General features: G+C 52.5%; 1 protein-coding gene across 1 annotated transcript; it reads left to right on the top strand.

Annotated features, from left to right (window-relative positions):
* The first annotated feature begins 9,395 nt into the window (after nucleotides 1–9,395).
* KLHDC8A (kelch domain containing 8A) lies at nucleotides 9,396–14,896 on the top strand. Its single transcript, XM_007470684.1, has 5 exons — nucleotides 9,396–9,771; nucleotides 12,472–12,636; nucleotides 12,869–13,084; nucleotides 13,693–13,794; nucleotides 14,689–14,896. The coding sequence occupies exons 1-5, from the start codon at nucleotides 9,396–9,398 to the stop codon at nucleotides 14,880–14,882; spliced, it is 1,053 nt and encodes a 350-aa protein (XP_007470746.1). The 3' UTR covers nucleotides 14,883–14,896.
* The last annotated feature ends 4,820 nt before the right edge of the window (nucleotides 14,897–19,716 follow it).

The raw sequence follows: 19,716 nt of genomic DNA, 5'->3' as shown, positions 1-19,716 counted from the left end.
ACACACACACACACACACACACACACACACACACACACACACACACACACACACACACAAAGCCCACTTGCAGACAGCTTGTCATGCCTCTCCCCCTTCTCTCTGTCTCTAGCACAGAGAGAACACAGGTCACTACACCAGATGGCAACTTTGCTGCTGAGGCAGACTGCCGGTCTCCCGTGGGAGGAAGGGTTAAAGCAGGGGAATGGATGACGCCAGCTCCGCAGTCCCCACCCCTTCCTCTTTAATGTGCCTCTGCCTGGTCCCTTCTCCAGAACCTCTGGGGAGGAGGGCGTATGTGTGTGTGTGTGGGGTGTGTGTGTGTGTGTGTGTGTGTGTGTGGGTGTGTGTGGGTGTGTGTGTGTGATGTGACGCACCAGAGGACAAGGGAGAGAGGTGAGGAGAGACAGTGCCAGAGGGAAAACCACCCTGTACCTCTATAAAGGTCCCAACCAGGGTGGACAGACACTTCTTTCCAGCTGGAGGATGAGCCAGACCTGCTTCTCTGGCACCCATGGAGGATCGTGGGCTCCCGGAGGTGGAGGTGAGCAGAGCCACAGGCTGGAGGATGAGGCTGCTTTGTTAGAAGCTGCCCGAGGCCTGGCAGGAAGAGAGAGGTAGAGGGCTGGGACCTCTGAGGGTAACTGCTCTCAGTTCCTGGCTCTCTAGAGGCCCCAGGCTGAGTGTCATCTTACACCAGTCCAACTTGCGGGTCCCCCTCCTGCTCCTCCCAGCCCCGTAAAAGGGCCTGGAGCCTTGGATCCCACGGCACATCAGGTTCAGCCAAAATCTGCTGCTAACAGGGAGGCAGGGAAGGAGAGTCAGGCCATGAGAAGCCCTCCTCCTAATGTAAGCAGTGATGATCAATAGAAAACCAGTAAGTGTGATTTACCAGGTGAGCAACACCCACCTGGAAACAAGGGGACTCTCCAGGGAGTGTGCCAGGATGAAGATGAGACAGCAGCCTTGCAGCCTGAGCTTTTGTCCTCCGGATGAGACAGCTTTGCCGGGAAGTGGGGGTCCGTGCAGGAGGTGAGCAGGTGAGGCTTTTGTTTGAGGAAGGCCTTATTCCTGGGCCTCAGAGCTCTGTGGACTGGGCTGTGTGTCCACCACCCTGCTCACTTAGAGCCTGTCAGCAGGAGAGCCAGCCCCCTAGCCCCGATCTTGCCCCCTAAGTGCACACACGCAGGCACCATCCATGACAGGCAGGCTGGCCCATCTGCCAGTCAATCTTCCTTGCCGATTTCCCAGCTGGAGCAGCGGGGCTGGTGTGTAAATCATTCAGAGCCCTCTCTCAGCTCTGCCAGGACATGGAGCTCTTTTTAATTAAGAAGAATGGAGGGTGATGTTGGCTCTGGAGATGGCGGTATTAACTTACTAATGGGCATTTAAAGAGCTGTGTTTGAGAGCCCTGCTCCTGCCTTCCCTAGCCTACAGCCTCTTGCTCCTCTGCAGAGCCACCCAGACCCCCGTCAAGGCTCTGCTATCCTCTATATTAGAAGGGGTGGAGGATAAGCTCCCCCCCCACCCAGTGCCCAGTCAGGCCTTGGCCTCGTGACCTGGGACAAACGGGCCCACTTTTGCTTTTAGAGGAAGGGCCAGAACTGGGATGACTTGAGCCCTGAGTCCTCTGCCTCCTGTTCTTGCAGCTTGTGGGAGGGCAACAGGCACCCCGGAAATGTCAGGCCCAGCAGGAAGCATGATTAGGCGTCCAGGTGGGTGCCCAAGGTCTACAAAAAGGCAGCCCATTAGCCATAGCTGCAGCTATCACAGGTCCCTGTGTCCCCGGCTGAGCTGGGGGAAAATGCAGGTGGTGGCAACAACAGCGCCAGGGGAAGGCCCCCAGTAAAGTCCCTTACGGTGACAGAACCTTGGGTAGTGGGCAGTGCCTACGACAGTCGGTGAGGCCAGACCTCTGTGTGTTTGCACCTCTCGGAAGAATGTGAGGATGTCCATTCTGGAAACTGCTGCTTTGTCACTGTGGTTAAACGATTCTTTCTCTAGGGCTTGCCACCCTGCACGCCCTCTGTGGAAGGACACTCCAGCTGGGAGAGACCTCAGGCTGCTGTCTTTTTTCCTCTTCTTTCTAATTTTACAGACGCCAGAATGGATATGACTCGCCCAGAGGTGCACAGCCTGGTTATGACAAGACAATGGGCTGGAACAAAGGTTTCCTGACTCTCAGTCCTGTGTCTTTCCTGTTTCCAGTACCTCCCAGGGGAGGTGACACCATGGTCTCTCACCTCACCTCCTGCTGGTGTTTTAATTTTCTGATGCTCCCGGGCAGGAAATTCTTCCTTTTTTATAACCCAGATCCTCAGGCTTTATTATAAGCCCCATTTCCTCTTACAATTTCCTCAATAAACACAGGGAAGTCGCCAAGGTCTTTCAAAGAAGGTTTCTCTTCCTGCTGTCATTGTCATCATATGCATTAAACGGAAGAGTATGTGCTTCCCAATTCTTTCTTCTAAATCATGCATTTTGTGAGTCTGAAAATCAAGATGACCACCCCCCACCCCGCCCTGCCAATCCCTTACCTGTGATCCATTTTACACTTAGGTACAATGTCCCGATTTTACCTAAATAGGCAGAAGTTGCTCATGGGTGGACAGATGCATTTAAAACTGATACCCAGTAAGTCCCTCTAGGCTCTAGGCTCTATGCTGTATGCTCTGTGCTCTGTGCTGTGTGCTGTGTGCTCTGTGCTATACTTTGGAGTAGGAGGAGGGAGCAAGGTGGGTACTGGAAGGAGTGTGGCTAACTCAACTCTCTAATCAAGGCTGCATGGTCAGGAGGGGAAGCCCTGTTGTCTGAGGCCATCCCGTGGGACCTCAGACTGACACCCTAAGGGTGGCAGTGCCATATGAACAGATGCAGATTATGGTTGTGACTGCTGCCACCTGTGTTGCACCAGCTCCAATCAAGTCCTCTTGAGCCCTAAATCCTTCCTCTGGGCTGATGTCAGGACTGGGCAGGGCGGGCTCTAATGAGGCTTTTCCATGTTGGGGGAGGAATCTACCCTTCCTTTGGTCAGCTGTCAGCCTCAGTTCTAATTGGATGAGTTGCCTTCCCTCCCCAGCCCCTGAATACCAGAAGCCCAAGCTTCTGGTGAGGAATAAGAATGTACTTATCTAAAGGAGGGGCACCAGCTGTTCTCCAGATCACAGTGCTGTTTAGGCTGCAGTGGAAGGAATTCCAGTTAGCTAGGAGGAAATATCCTGTCCAAGACATAGGCCCAGAAATGGTTGGATACAGGAGGGTGTGGGCCCTGGTAAGGTGCCTACCTCGTGAGATTGGCACGTGCTATTGGACACACTGCCTGGAGTACACAGAAAGTCAGAGGTATGGAAACCTGCCGTCACAAAGGGAGGAAAGCTGTACTCTTTATAGAGGACCTACTGCCTGCCCAGGAGCCATGCCTGGCATCTCGTTCCCCCCATAATGCTAGAAAGTAGATTTTCTTCTTCCCTTTTTCACAGATGAGGAACTGAGATTCAGGATGTAAGTGATTTATTCATAGTCAGGGACGGCTGAGCCAGGATTCAAGCGTCTGTCTGATTCCAGATTCCACACACCTTCCCACTGCCCTGTGACTGTGGGGCACTGCAGAGAGAGAACTACACAGGGGAGGTGACCCAGCCTCAGGGGGCTCCAGGTGCGCCCCTCCCCCAGAGTGGTACCCACAGAGGGAGTTCCATGGTATCCACTGACAGGAGGGTAAACTGTATTTCTGAGGAGGGAGAAAGGAGCTCCTGTAGAATTTAATAGCTAAACAACCCCTCTTTCCCCACCCCCACCCCTGTGTGCTCTACACTTGGAATCCCACCAGTCCCTTGAGGCCCTACACACAGATACTACATCCATAGTCTGCCACACTGGGAATCTGCCGAGTTTACTGGGAAGAGACTGTCACCTCACTACATCCTCAGCTTCCCCAAAACCTACCACAGAGTTCAGTGAAGGCCGGCCCCTGAATAGCTAATAAACTCAATCGATGCTGAGTCAGACTGTGCATTTTCATGTATGTAAATTAGGCCTTAATAAACCCAAATTGAGACTTAAAAAATAATAATAATGGGGGCTTCCCTGGTGGCGCAGTGGTTGAGAATCTCCCTGCCAATGCAGGGGACATTGAGACTTAAAAAATAATAATAATAGGGGCTTCCCTGGTGGCGCAGTGGTTGAGAGTCCGCCTGCCGATGCAGGGGACGCGGGTTCGTGCCCCGGTCTGGGAGGATCCCACATGCTGCAGAGCGGCTGGGCCCGTGAGCCATGGCCGCTGAGCCTGCGCGTCCGGAGCCTGTGCTCTGCAACGGGAGAGGCCACAACAGTGAGAAGCCCACGTACCGCACACACACACAAAAATAATAATAATAATAATAAGTATTTCTGGGGCTGAGCGCCCCTCAACCGATTTGACTGATGCATTAATATCACAATAATTAAGACTCCAAAGTACGAAAGGCTTCATCTTTAGAGGCTTTCATGATCTTTCCTCTCCCCACTTTCCTACCTTCCCAGTACCACCTTGTAACCAAGGCAAAAACTCAAACACTTTCTTAGAGAGAAGAGAAACCCAGACCCGATGCAACACAAGGTTTTAAAGCAGAAGAATTTAGGCTTGACATGAGGAAGAACTTCCTGATGGGGAAAGTGGCTACCCACTGGAACGAGCTGGTGAAGAATTAAAGGGGGTCACTGGACTCCCCACCTCTGCTTGGCACTCCACAAGTCCCCAGCTTGGTGCACTCAGCCCAGGCGTGGAAACCGCAGGTGACTCAGGGAATCTTAAGTGGTGGTTGCTAGGTTACAAGCTTCCTCAACGTGCATTCAGTGTAAAGACTAAAGGATGTCACCTGGCTGGGAGGAAGAGCTATGGGGGAAGGAGTGGGGGAAATGGAGAAAAGCCAGGACTTCCAAAACAAGGAATTAGGCCATGGCCTGGAAGGCATCCTGTTCTTAGTACTTTTCCAAGGGTCTGAGTCCCATAGTCTTCACAGAGGGTGTTGCTTGCAGGACATGAACATTAGGTTAGAATGGGGCCTATTCTGGGCCTGGATTCTAGTCCTTTCCCAGCTATGCTGCCTGGCACAGACAGTATGGCAACGGGGAGGGGACAGTCACTGAAACCTTTGAGGTCTGGGCCCCTTCCTTCACTGTAATTGGACAGAAAGCCAGGTGAGAGTAGTGAAGTCTGATGTCCTTAATAATGCACAATTCTTTCATTTGTGATTTAATTATGATAAAGCAAAAGGGCACTGGATTTGGAATTCACAAACTAGACCCACCCTGAACGGCTCACTTGGTCATAAGTCAGTTACTTCAATTCACTAAGTCTCAGAGTCCTCATCTGTAAAAAAGGGTGCTAATACCTGCCTGACAACCTTTCCAGAGGTTTTTAAGATTACGAGAAAGTGGACGTGCGAGGGCTTAGTTTAGCTCGAGTTATGCAAACATAAAGTAGTATGAACTTTATATACCTGCTCACTGAGCTGTCCCAGCTGGGGTGGGTGGAAGCACAAGAAGCCTTGCCTCACTGCTTTGGGAGAAGGCTCCATGGGCAAGAGAGGCTGAAGGTGGACCCTCAACAAGCCCCTCTGAGGAATGCGTATGGCTTTCAATCCTCCTGATCACCCTGCCGTGATTTTGTGAAGACAGTTTAAATTGATGGTTGAGGGTTTGTTCCCTATTCCTCTGGGCAGACTGTGATCTCCAGGAAGAAGAGAAATGTTTGATGTTTCCTGTGAAACTTCATTAATTCAGACCACATTTTTTGGAATTTGTGTTCTTATTGAATAAACAGAAAGCAAATTTCAGGGAGGGGGAAATTTCCCCCCTTACTCCTCTTGAGTTCTTTTGGCTGGTCTAATAGTTAAATTGACAAGATTATCAGGAGGGGAAAACAAACCAATTTAATTCACATGCACAGAGGTCCCATAGAAATGGGACCCCCGAAGTGCCAAAGCAGGCTGTTTATATGTCATTTTTATTTATTTTTTATTTTTTGCGGTACGCGGGCCTCTCTCTGCTGTGGCCTCTCCCGTTGCGGAGCACAGGCTCCGGACACGCAGGCTCAGCAGCCATGGCTCACGGGCCTAGCCGCTCCGCAGCATGTGGGATCCTGCCGGACCGGGGCACGGACCCGTGTCCCCTGCATCGGCAGGTGGACTCTCAACCACTGCGCCACCAGGGAAGCCCTATATGTCATTTTTAGACAAACAATTATTTGTGAAGACTTACCAAAGGGGCTTGCACTTCAGGTACAGACTAATGAAGTAACAAAATCTGTTTATACAGTTTTCTTAGCCTTGAATTCCCTAACTCTGGTGATAAGTAAGGATGCTTTCTCTCTCCTGATATGGGGAGGATACTTTCACATGGGAGATTTATTTCCCACTTTCGGGGGAAATAGGGGGTACAGAGTGTTTTTTTAATATCAAATGTTTTTTCCCAACGGCTGTTTCTCAAGTAACTTTACCTTAAAATAATCAGTATGCCATTGTGGTATACCTTGGGGTGGCCTGCTCTGAGCCCCAACACAACTGTCCTCTGTGAAGGTTCTTAGAGGTACTTACTATGTAAGTACAGAGAATTCAAACTAAAAAGCAGTGGAATTTCTAAGCCAAGAACTCAAGATGTTAAGGTGGGCCTATGAGCTGTTAAGAGGTACTGTGACCTCTGTTTCTCACAGGAGGTCATTTCTAAGTGAGGGGCAAAATGTTTGTGCTTGTTCTCAGTTTTCCTTTTTCTTGGTTTTGTTGATAGTAGTTGTAGTAGTAATGGTATTCATTGTGATTTACCAGCCCCTTGCTGTGTGTCAGAAGCTGAACTGAACACTTTACAAATATCATCTCATTTAAAAAAAAAAAAATTTTTATTTATTTATTTATTTTTGGCTGTGTTGGGTCTTCGTTGCTGCACGCGGGCTTTCTCTAGTTGCGGCGAGCAGGGGCTACTCTTCGTTGTGGTGTTCGGGCCTCTCACTGCGGTGGCTTCCCTTGTTGCGGAGCACGGGCTCTAGGCATGCGGGCTTCAGTAGTTGTGGCTCACGGGCTCTAGAGCTCAGGCTCAGTAGTTGTGGCGCACGGGCTTAGTTGCTCCGCGGCATGTGGGATCTTCCCTGACCAGGGCTCGAAGCGGTGTCACCTGCATTGGCAGGCAGATTCTTAACTGCTGCACCACCAGGGAAGTCCCAAAAATATCATCTCATTTAATCTTCACAAAAATCTACAAGGATATATCTATACCATGGAACACTACTCAGAAATAAAAAGGAATGAACTAGTGATACATGCAACAACTTGGATGAATCTCCACAGAATTATGCTGGGAGCAAAGAAAGCCAATACACAAAGGTTACATACTGTAAGTTTCTATTTATATAACATTCTTGAAATGACAAAATTATGGAAATGGAGAACAGATTGGTGGTTGCCAGGAGTTGGAGAGAGAGGGGTGAGAGGGAAGAAGGTATGGGTATAAAAAGGCAATATGTACACCTGAAACTAACACAGTGTTGTAAATCAACTATTCTTCCATTAAAAAAAAAAGGCAACGTGAAGGGTTCTTGTGATGGAAATATTCTAAATCTTGACTGATCAATTTCCATATCCTGGCTATGATATTATTGTACTATATGTTTTGCAAGATGTTACCATTGAGAGAAATTGGGTAAAAGGTGTTATTTCTTACAACTGCATGTGAATCCACAATTTATCTCAAAATAAAAAGTTTAATCTAAATAAAATAAGGAAACTGAGCCTCGGAGTAGGTAAATAATTTCAGAGCCAGAATTCAAACCCAGCTCTGTCAGACTCCCAAGCCTGAGCGTTTCAACACTTGGCTCTATTCAAGGGAACCATGTGGGAGGACCCCACAAGCCTGCAGTTCATCACACCAGGTGGCTCACTGGTGTCATGGGCACTTTTGTTACTGGGGACTACTGTCCTGATAAGGCCATTACAGAATGGCTTGAAAGAATTATCTGGCAAGACCTGTGGGTTGGTGCTGAGGGCCAAGATTTGATAACCAGGTTTTCCCTTCCTAAGGTGTGATGTGGGAGGGACCACTCACGTGTTTGCCTTTCCACTTTTGTCTCTGTCTGTGTGTCCGCATAACTGTGCATTTTCTGTCAGTTTCTCCGTGGATATGACCATTTCCGGGTGGAGGGTGTGGTGATGTGTAAATTATGCATATGTGCGCAGGTCGGTGTGTACATTGTTTGGATGCACCCGTGTCAGGTCTGCGTGTGTCACACCCACATAACTTGTTTCTATTAGGTTAAACCATTTGATAATACCTCCCCCAAAGCAAAGCCGACTATTGAGCCAGCCTGTCACGAACTGGGTCTGTGTACTGTAGATAAACTGGGTAATTGGACTCTCCGCCTCCTCATCCAAAACAAACACTCACAAACCGCCCACCCCCACACTGGAGGGAGTCTAGTCCCCGTCACCTGGGTACTTGGCTCTAGTGCCCCGCTTTCCCTGAACAGTGGGCAAGGTGAGCGTCTCCCGCCGGGCCCTTTCCCTCCCCCGCAGGCCGGGCGCAGCCAGGGCTTCTGTAAAGAGGTCAGGGCTCGCTTCGCCGCGGGGCGCACGCGGGTTCCTGCACAGGTGTGGCGGCTGATGGTGGGGATGTGCGTGGAGTCGGCTCGCCGGCCTCCCCCCCACCCCACCCTCCGGCGGCGGCTCCGCTTCTCCTTCCTGCTGCTCATTTATTCTCCTCTTCTGGGTGTGTGACAGCGGTGTGCGGACCGAGGAAGGACAGAGCGCCCTCTCCCCTGCTCCCCGCGCCGCTCTTGGGTAATGCGCTGCCTGCGCCTCGCCGCCGCACAGTGTAAGTGGCGCGTGGGCAGGGACGGGAGTTGGCGGGGAGGGAGAGCCGGGGGAGGCAGGCGGCGGCGCCGAAAGGTGTTAACTCCTTGCTTCGCCGGGAGGCAGCCTGGCACCCTGAACCCCGGAACGCCCCCGGCCCCCCACGCGTTCCGCGGGTTTCCGACCAGCTGGCTGGGAGCGGCGGGGGACAAAGCGGTGCGGGTTTGATGCCGCCGCGGGGTGGCGCCCTCGCCGCCGCGTTTTCCCTTGAAAGTTGGCGGGGGGCTGGGAGCCCGCTCGCCCGCCCACGCCAGGAGGCCAGGGCGCCGGGCCCGGCTGCCCTTGATTCGCCCCATTCCTCCCGCAGGGCCGGGCTCGGACGCCTCCGGACAGCTGAGTCTTGAGGGACGGTGAAGCGCTGGCCGGCGTCGGGGCCCTTGCCGGGGGTCGGGCGGGAGCAGGCGAACCGGAGCGAGATGGAGGCGGCGAGAGGGGGCGCGGAGTAGCCGGCGGACCCCCGGGCTCGCACCTCCCACGGCGCTCCGCTGGGGCGCGGCGGGCGGGGTCCCCGGGGCTGCCATGGAGGTGCCCAACGTCAAGGACTTCCAGTGGAAGCGCCTGGCGCCACTGCCCAGCCGCCGGGTCTACTGCTCCCTGCTGGAAACCGGGGGGCAGGTCTATGCCATCGGGGGATGTGACGACAACGGCGTCCCCGTGGACTGCTTTGAGGTCTACTCCCCCGAGGCCGACCAGTGGACCGACCTGCGCCCCCTGCCCACAGCCCGGGCCGGGGTGGCTGTCACCGCCCTGGGGAAGCGGATCATGGTGATCGGGGGTGTGGGCACCAGTCAGCTGCCTCTGAAGGTCGTGGAGATGTACAACATCGATGAGGGCAAGTGGAAGAAGAGGAGCGTGCTGCGCGAGGCCGCCATGGGCATTTCTGTCACGGCCACAGGCGAGTGGGGCCAAGGCTTAGGGCGGGCAGAGAGAAGGGGGTGGGGCGCCACGGGGAAAGGCGTGGAAGCCAACACTGAGTTGGAGGCCACTGTCACATTCCTGATCCCCAGTTTGTCTTTACAATGGACACTGAAACTAGAGACCCGCTGGCCTTATTTTACAGATGGGAAAATTGAGACTCAGCAAGTGAAGTGTCTAGTAAATCAATATGATGCCAGAGCTCCACTCCACCCCACCAGGTTCCTCCCAGCAAACTGGGCAGGCCAGGCCAGAGGGGAGAGCCAAAGGGGGTTAGTGCAATGTCCCTGTACATCCCTTCATTCAGCAGAATGATTGGGCCTTCCACCCACAGCACCAAATCCCCTGAAATCTTCCTTGCAAGTGCCACCATCTCCAGACACATATTTGGGGCCCTGGGGATGTTCATGCCATCCTCGTACCATCACTAGGCCCCACTGGGAGGGCTTTGGGACCTGGTTCCAGGACCTTCTCACCACCATCTGCCTCCTAATCTCAGAGACACTGATGAGTGGACACCATAATGTTCCTGAGGGTCGTGTTTCTGTGGCATCTTGCCCAGGTTCACTAGGTTCTCAGGGCATGCATGTGCTGATCACGTAGCTTTGATTCTCATTTCGCTTTTTCCAAGCCCATCATTTCTTTCTTTTCAGGCCTGGTAAAGCCCAGAGCACAGAGGGGGCTCTGAAAGCTCTTTTGCTAAAACACACAGGGATTTATGGAAAATGGCCCAGCAGGAGTTAGGAGACCCCAAGTTCAGATCAGACAGGCTTAGTGGGATGCAACCTTCCCTCCTTCTCTTGCAAAACCATTTCAGCTGCCTGTCAGGTCTACTGTAGATCAGAAACCAGTATTTCTTGAGTACCTTCTCTGTCCCTGGCACAGTTCTAGGTCCCAGGGAGGAAGGAAAGAGGCAGATCTGATCCCTGCCTTTAGGAGCCCAGGTCTTACCAATGAAGGTCAGAGAGAGAAAGTCTAACTCAAAATCCCTGAGGGCAGAGTAGCCAACGGGGCCTCCTGAACTCCCAGTAAGAAAGATGGAAGGCGTGGAGGCCCATGGGGAAATAGAGAGGGAAAGGGTAGTCCTTTATCCGCAGATCTCAATAAGTGGGGCTGAAAGATTAAGAACCAACATTTGAGTCCTTACCATAGGTGCCTTATAGGTATTAACCCCTTTGACCCTCACAACCTGTCTGATGAGTTAAGTGCTATTACTATCTTCATTTTAGAGAGAAGCAATGTGAGGCCCAGAGAGGTTAAGTAACTTGCCCAAGGTTACGCAGCCAGCAGGTGATGGTCGAGTCTGTGCTCTTAACTATGGCATTGAATGGGTTCAACAGTTAGTTTACTAAGAATTGACATGCCTGTGTGCCACGCTTTCTAGCAGATGCTGGGGCCACAGATTAACAAATCTCAAGAACATAACAGTCTATTGAAAGAAGCAGACAAAGGTTATTTCAGTAACGTGTGGCAAGGAGGGTGATGCAGGTGCCACAGGAGGTCCTGAGCCGCCGCTCTCAGTCCAGCCTTGCAATCCAGGGACACCCAGGTGACTCTGAAAGGATGAGTAAGAATCGGGTGCAGGAATGGTAGTGTGGACTGGATGTGAGGGTTCTCAGCTGGAGGTGTGTGGGTGAAAACAGGAATAGAAGAGGCGGAGTTTGTGTAAGGTAAATTTCTCATTAGCAGGCCCCACCTCCCAGCCAGAGGCTAGGGTTGGGATTTGTTTTCCCTCTCTTTAGTAAGATTGGAAAGTAGAAAGAAACAGTACTCATCCCTGCAATCCCCTTGAAGAATGGAAGTCTCATAGAGCCAGAAGCAGTGAGGACTGGCTACTAGGAGACAGAATCCCGGGCAGGGGTGAGTCCCTGGGAAAAAGAGGGCCCTGGAGGTAGGGCTGTGTCCTTAACAGGCTGCGGGAGGTACTGGGGTGAGGCCCAGGGAAACATGGAGGCGTTGCCCATCCTCTCTGCTGCACTGTGTCACCTGCAGCCAAGAGCAGTAGAGAGTCGGGGGGAACTCACTTCTCTGGGCAGGGCTTCTTATGGGGGCCAGTTTTCTCTCCTCCAAAGCCTCTCCCTCATTCACCCCTAGCCCATTCAGTGCAGGGTGCCTCCTGGAGCCCAGAGCTTTCCTGTGCAGGAAGGAGGATAGCCTTCCCCTATCCGGACAGAGAAAGAGATGGCAGCAGGCCAGTGTCCCACAAGGCCAATGACAGCAGGGCTGACCTCATTTCCAAAGGCTCCTGCTAGGTCTAGAGAGTTCTGATCTGGGAGTTCCTGAGGAAGAGGCCACTATTGGAGGGTATCAGAGGAATACCCCTTCTCTTTGGCATCCCTCTGGCTGCCCAGGAAGGAGGAGAATGGCGGGGATAAGACCTGCAAAGGGTTGTCCAGGCCTAGACTCCACTGCAGTATACCTCTGTGAAAGCCTTAGTATTTCGGGTTTAACCAAGGGCCAGCCACCAAGGAAGGCTAAGGCATGAAGGCCTGACATGGCTTCAGGAAGACCCAGGCTTGACTATGGCAGGAACCACCAACCCATTCTCGGGCAGAGCAGTGGTTGGGACCTAGCCGGGCTTCAGCGCTTGTATTCCAGGGGTTAACAGAGCCTGGCCATGGTAGGAGCTGAGTACGATGGGCCTGTCTCATAGTGTCTGCTGTATGGCCTTTCTCCTTAGATTACCGAGTGTACGCGGCAGGCGGGATGGGCCTGGATCTCCGTCCACACAACCACCTCCAACACTATGACATGCTCAAGGACATGTGGGTGTCTCTAGCACCCATGCCCACCCCGAGATATGCTGCCACCTCATTCTTCCGAGGTTCCAAGATCTATGTGCTGGGTAAGGACAGGTTGTCTGGCCCATGTCTGGCCCTTCTTCCCTCCCCCGGGTCAGTTCCTGTTGGAAGCAGTGCCTGTGTGCTGAGCATCTCCGGGGCACTGGGGGTTAATCATGCTGCCCCACCCCTCAGGGAGCTTCCTATGTGATCTGATAAGAGTCAGAAGGGGAAACCCAGCCCCAGTCCTCAGAGACTTACTCTTCTGCCCAACCTTCGCCCTACTCTGGCCTCCAGGGGGACGACAGTCCAAGTACGCGGTCAATGCCTTCGAGGTCTTTGACATCGAGACTCGCTCCTGGACCAAGTTCCCCAACATTCCCTGCAAGCGGGCCTTCTCCAGCTTTGTGACCTTAGACGACCGCTTGTACAGCCTGGGTGGCCTGCGGCAGGGTCGGCTCTACCAGCAGCCCAAGTTCCTCCGGACGATGGACGTGTTCGACATGGAACAGGGTAAGCTGGGCACCAGTCCCCGGCTGCGCACCTCCCTTCTGGCTGAATCCCCCACCTTACCCCCATCCCATCCACCCACCCAGGCTCACTTACCCAGCTGGGTGAGCCTTTCAGAGTCTGAACACCCTCCTCCATTCAGGGCTACTCTTGGGATCAAGTTCTTTCATCTGTACAGGGTTCCCTTTGATTGGTTAGTTGTTTTTATCAAAGCCTTTTCCACCTATTGTCCATTCTTACAACATCCAGCCAGGGCCAGGTGAGGAAGGGCTTTTTCCTGTTTTTTACTCGTGGAAAAACAGAAGGATCCTGACTCTGACGCTCTCTGCCTCTAGTCAGCCTCCTTTCCAGCTTAAAGCCCGTGAGAACAGGGGTAGAACAAGGTGATTTGTCATAAGAGATTATGGTTCCTTGGATTACAGCAAGCATGGGAGAGGGTAGAGTATCATTTCAAACAGCAGGAGACATTGTATATACGCTGAGCACACAGGGTAGATGGAGTGGAGATGCTGCCTAGGGTGAGAGCAGTTTGGGACTCGTGTATTTGGAGGGGCGGGTGGTCAGCATCTAATTCTCTCTGTGTATCTCCTGCCATCACCCATGGCCTGTAGGGGGATGGCTGAAGATGGAGCGCTCATTCTTCCTTAAGAAGCAGCGGGCAGACTTTGTGGCCGGCTCTCTGAGTGGACGGGTCATAGTGGCTGGAGGACTTGGTAAGGATAGAGCTTCCGGGCTGGCACTGTGGTCTGGTGCTTGGTGGATTCTAGGCACTCTGCATGAGCAGGAGAAGGTGCTGGCTCCTTGCACACCACCTGCCTACTGCTTTATTCCAAGGAATTTCAAAGCACTCCCCTCCTCCCAGCCTAGATGTCGTGTCTCCATGGACGGGCCTCAGTTGCGGTCTATCTGTCCTCTTACACAGGAGAAACTGAGGCCCAGAGAGCATAAGGGACATACTGATAACCATGTGACACAGGCGTGCCAAGCACAGGTCCCTGGGCCCCTGTCCAGGAATGACTGGAGGTGAAAGTGTGGCAGGGATTGGCCTTGGTCCTCTTTCTCTTCTCCCTGGATACCCAGCTCTGTCATGGAGTAGAAAAGCAGTCTGATCAAATCAGTTATTCTAATGAATTCAGGATTTGCTGTATAAGACCTCCCAGAGATTAAGGTATTTTGAAGGTGGGACCCCAACATCAACAGGGGAGAGACAGATGGGCAGCAGAGCTTCCAGGAACCCAGAGTTTACTCAGTGTGGACAGACACCCTATTTACCCACACAGGAAAGCAGCTTGATGTAAGCTAGACCATGTGAGCAGCTTTCTTAGTAAAGGGCAGAAGAGAGGCAGTAGTGTCTAGAAACTTCTGGTAAAAGCAGCGGTGGGGAAAGAAAGTTACTCTTGAGATGAAAAGACAGAGAAGGCAGGAAGGACAAAGCAGCTGTTTGACAAAATGGTGGGGAAGGAGCAATTCTGTAGCCAAGGAAGTTGAGGTTGATTGGCTTCTGCTTGTGGTTCCAGAGGGGGGCGGGGAGCAAGATGGGGGGACGTTCCCGGGGCAGATGGGTGACTGGACTCCTTTGTAAGGTCCGGTTCCCTTGGCACTTTCAGGGAACCAACCCACTGTCCTGGAGACGGCAGAGGCGTTCCACCCAGGGAAGAACAAGTGGGAGGTCCTCCCCGCCATGCCCACACCCCGCTGTGCCTGCTCCAGCATCGTTGTCAAGAACTGCCTCCTGGCCGTGGGGGGCGTCAACCAGGGTCTGAGCGATGCGGTGGAAGCCCTGTGTGTCTCTGACTCCTAGCTGGCTCTGGGCCCAGCCACCGTGTCCTGGACCTGATCACCCCACTCTGGACAAGAGGAATGATCTCATCAAAGTAGTTTGGGCTGTCTCCCCGGTTGCCAGCTCCTGTCAGCAGCCAGTGGGGTTAGGCCATAGGGCTCTAAGTGACCTCTCCACCTCCAAACCCTACCAATCCGAGAAAACTGTAAGAAGTCTCTATGACTCTGCCATCCCCCTTCCCTTGTTGGGGCTCAGGTGACTTCTGGGGAGAGTTCTCACTTAGTGCTCAGGCAGAGAAAGGTAGGTAGCAGGAGTATATGCTGCCTCCCTTCCTGTGGGTTTACCTCTCCCATCTCCAGGATAGGGGGTACGCAGGGCAGTTCTGACCCAGAGGATAGCTACTTGTAGCTGTCCTTTCCCTGGATCTGCGCTAGTCTGAAGGTCTCTTGGGATGGAAGATGGAGAAGGGTTGCAGGGGTCCCAACCCCTCTTCTCTCCATTGGTCTACATCCCTTCCCATTTGGTGGCCAACTGTGGGCCTGCCCTGGACCTCATCTACTCAGCAAGAATTGGCCCTGAAGCTGGAGGCGGCTGATTTGGAAGGGAAGTCGGGTTCACGTGCACTGGTCCAGGTCAGAAGCCCTGGCCAGGAAGGACCCATGCCTCTCGGGGTCCTGATGGGAATGTAATGATGGGAATGGAGCAGACTCCCAGCCCAGGGTCTGCTCCCCACTCTTCTCACTTCATTTCTCCTTCGGTCACCCCTCCCCACCAGAGGCACCCCTCCCCTTTGTCACCGACAGCCCCAGAGTGTTTCTGTGTGAAACCTTCTTATTTACACTGTGGCATCAAAATCCACAAAGGATGGATTAATTACACTCTGGTTAACAGCAGCAGCACAATGATTAAAATCTATATTCCTATCTTCTCTGGCACCCTGATGCAGGGGTGGGGTGGACGGTGTCTTTTGTTTTTTGTGTGTGTGTGTGTGTTACGTGGGCCTCTCACTGTTGTGGCCTCTCCCATTGCGGAGCACAGGCTCCGGACGCGCAGGCCCAGCCGCTCCGCGGCATGTGGGATCCTCCCGGACCGGGGCACGAACCTGTGTCCCCTGCATCGGCAGGCGGACCCTCAACCACTGCGCCACCAGGGAAGCCCCTGGACGGTGTCTTGATATGCAAAGGGGACCGCATGAAACAGTCCCTCTGACATTCTCAGGCTAAACGGGGCCCCAAGGGACCACTTGTTCTTGGCTGTTCCTTCTGAGGAGGTTCCACCTTCAAACCACCCTGCCCTGACCAGTCACCTCACTCCTAGGAAAACAGCACACTTTCCGTCTCCTGCGCGTTGACGCCCCACAGGTGTGTTGGGAAAAAGCTGCACTCATTGTTACTTCTTGTGACTGGCCTCAGTTCATTCAGCTCGAGCTCATTTCTGTCTTGCCTACAGTAGAAAGGGAATTGCTCACTAATGTAAAAACGTGAAGGACATGCCTCCTTTTAGCTGGTATAGCACCGCTTTCTGATTCCAAGTTATTTTTAAAAGCTGTGCTTTTAAACACGGGGGATACGAAGATGAAAAAAATACATGCCCTGGAGGGGCAGTGGTGGGGTCAGGGAGCACGCACCACGTGCTGGTATGATTATTTCTCCTGAAGCAGGAACACCCATCTGAGGGATCACACGGAGCCTCCTGGAGGAGGTAACACCTCCACTGAACCTTCACAGACAAGTGGAACCAGGGTCTTTACGGGACAGTCATTTTGCCTCCCTTTCTCTCGTACCTGATCTTTTTCTTTACTTGGGCACTGGAAGGACACTGCCACCTGCTGACCCAGGCTTTCCCTCCCACCTTGGCATCCTGTGGCCACAGGTGCCCCTCACGGAGCAGACTGCAGAGAGGCCTTCCCTACTGCTTCCAGACCCCCACCCCCAGCCCATTTCCGTTGAGCCCCCTGAAGTGACTGTTAGAAAGAGAGGCTGGGGCAGCAGGTCAGGGGAAGCATCGCTAAGCCCAGCCCTCCATTCCACTTCTGTCTCTGCACTGCCTGCTCCCACCCTCCCCAACCCCTCCCCAAGAAAGGCATTTACAAATGGGGTCCCTCCACCCCTTCTAACAGGAAGCCTAGCTTTGTGTGTGGGAGGTTTTCCAAGCACACAAAATGGCACCAGACATGTGGATGGGACTGAGGCATTTTAAATAGTTGGGGTACCTTAGGGCTGTAGCCAGCCCTAAAGGTTCTTTCCATTATGAGAATGGGGGACTGACTGCTGCAACCTGTGAGGGCCACTCAGGGCTCAAGCTGGTATCTGCTGAGGACTCACCTCTTGGAGGTCCATGCCGGGAAGACTTTGGGTGTGGCCCACAGAGGAGCGAGGGAAATAGAGGGTGTCAGCGGCATACCTCATGGCTGTACCTCATGGTGCTGCAGAGGCCGCTCACGATCTGGGGTCCAATGGCCTGGCTCCAGGCCTCAACCCCCTCCCTGCCATAGGCCTTCTCATCCCCGTCCATCTCTGGAAGGCCCCTCCCCTCTCTTGTCTTCATTTCCCAATCTGTAAAACAAAAGCAATGACAATGCCATCTCACAAGTTGGCAAAGCACCCGCTTCGATCCTCAGATCAACTCTGTGGAGAAGGCAGTATCCTCGTATTTTGCACATGAAACAACTAAACCTCCAAGAGGTTATATAACTTGTCCAAGGTCACAAGCTAGTAAGTGACTGAACCAAATCTGATTCTAAAACCTGTGACCACAGTACTGCATTGCCTCAAATGGAATAGCACATAGGAAAGGGGAGAAAATCAGCTGCTCTGTACTGTGTAAGGGTTCAGAATGTCAAACCTGGAAAGATGGAGGGCTCCAAACATTCCTTTTGTTTCCCAAGGAATGAGTATGAGAATTAGCAAGGAAAGGTTGGGAAGGGCTCTCTAACGTGAAACGAGCATAAAATATTCCTAAATTTACATCCCAGGAAAGTTCCCTTCTGGCTCTTTGACTGTGTCAGCTATTCCAAAGCATTGTTTGACACTGAACTCCAGTTATGTGTCTGGCATGGTGCTGGACTTGGCATTCCTGCCCTCCAGTAGCTGCAGCCTTGGGAGGGAGACGGGAACTAAATCCGCAGTTAGTATTTGATGAGACAAGTGTCAGCCTTTGCTAGTGTAACCCAGAGGTGCCCCATCCTTACTGGCTACAGAGAACTGAGAGGAACTGAGGGGATCAGAGAGGTTTCCAGAAAACAAATCTCAAACTGCACTTTGAAAGAAGAGGGAGAACAGCCAGGCAGAGGAGGATGACCCCAGGCTTTGAAGCAATAAATATGAGTTCAAATCATAATTGTCATGTGTGGATTGATCTTGGGTACGTTGTCAACCCCTGAATCTCAGTTTCCTTATTTGTAAAATGAACAAAATAAGGCCTCACTGAGGTTAAGAGCTACCTACTATACACAAAATGATTTGCATATATAAGGTGAGTAGCTGCACTATTATTTTTTGTTGTTGAGGGAGAGACAGAGGTGTTCTCAAGTCCACTGAGGGACAACATGCGCATTGCAGAGAATCTAGGGAGATGGGCTGGAAGTACAGGCAGGGCAGATCAAGAGGCCTTACGTGCCTTGCTAAGGAGTCTGGACTCTATCCATATGGGAAACTGGGAGCAAATTAAGGATTTTAAGTGGAGAAGCATCATGATCAGATTTGTGCCATTGGAACATAGGATCAGCCAAGTTCCTCTTCTGAGGAAAACGAAGTAAAATCACCAAGGCGCCATCTAAGATGAGAAAGAACCCCAGGGACTTCCCTGGTGGCATAGTGGTTAAGAATCCGCCTGCCAATGCAGGGGACCCGGGTCCAAGAAGATCCCACATGCGGCGGAGCAATTAAGCCCGTGCGCCACAACTACTGAAGCCTGTGCGCCTAGAGCCTGCGCTCCGCAACAAGGGAAGCCACCACAATGAGAAGCCCGCGCGCCGCAGCAAAGGGTAGCCCCCCGCTCACGGCAACTAGAGAAAGCCCGCATGCAACGATAAAGACACAACACAGCCAAAAAATAAATAAACAAATTTTTTTTTTTTAAAGAAAGAACCCCAGTTGGGGTTGGAATCCTCAGAAAAACACGTGGGCCAAGCTTGTCAGGCCTCCTCTGGACGAAGGTCCATCTGCTGGGCAATTAAAGTGCCGGGAGGGTTTAGAACCACAGAAAGTGGACAAGTCCCTCCCTTCCATGGCGTCTTCTCCTCCAGAATTTCTAATGATCTCTTGCATTTGCGTTGAGCTTTCTGGCCCACAGATACACTGAACAGGAGGTGGGGTACCATCGGCCTTTTCCAACCCCATCTTGTAGAAGAAACAGAACCGGGAACCCTATGACTAACCCAAGCGGCACAGCTAACAAGTGATGGAACGGAGACTCTAATCCAGCTGCCGGGGTGGAGGGTAGTGCACACCCCCACCGCCCACCATTCTGAGCTCTGCAGTAAGAGATGGCATCCCCGCCCCTGGGTGGCGGCAGAACAGGACCAAAGCCTCAGGCCAGGCTTGGTGAGATCAAAGAGTTGCGTGGGCAGGCGCTTCTTGTTGGCATTAGACAACTGCAGAAGTGAAGCCATGAGGCAGAGCACAGGCAAGAGCTGAAGAGACGGGCACATAAAAGGACCCAGACAGGTTGGGCAGATAACCTTCCATTTTATTAGTTTCCTAGGGCTGCCATAACAAAATACTGCAGACTGGTGGCTTCAAAAACAACAGAAATGTATTGCCTCACAATTCTAGAAGTCTGAAATCAAGAGGGAGGGGGAACCTTCCTTGCCTCTTCCTGGCTCTGAGGACTGAGCTGATCTGGGAAGGCTTCC

Source organism: Lipotes vexillifer, unplaced genomic scaffold (genome assembly GCF_000442215.2).
Source record: "Lipotes vexillifer unplaced genomic scaffold, Lipotes_vexillifer_v1.1 scaffold1122, whole genome shotgun sequence".
Classification (NCBI taxonomy): domain Eukaryota; kingdom Metazoa; phylum Chordata; class Mammalia; order Artiodactyla; family Lipotidae; genus Lipotes; species Lipotes vexillifer.
This window is presented reverse-complemented; position numbering and strand designations above follow the sequence as displayed.

Coding starts and splice junctions, on each gene's coding strand:
- KLHDC8A (XM_007470684.1), top strand. CDS start 9,396: ATGGAGGTGCCCAACGTCAAGGACTTCCAGTGGAAGCGCCTGGCGCCA. Junction 9,772..12,471: donor CATTTCTGTCACGGCCACAG/GCGAGTGGGGCC, acceptor CTTTCTCCTTAG/ATTACCGAGTGTACGCGGCA. Junction 13,795..14,688: donor CATAGTGGCTGGAGGACTTG/GTAAGGATAGAG, acceptor TGGCACTTTCAG/GGAACCAACCCACTGTCCTG.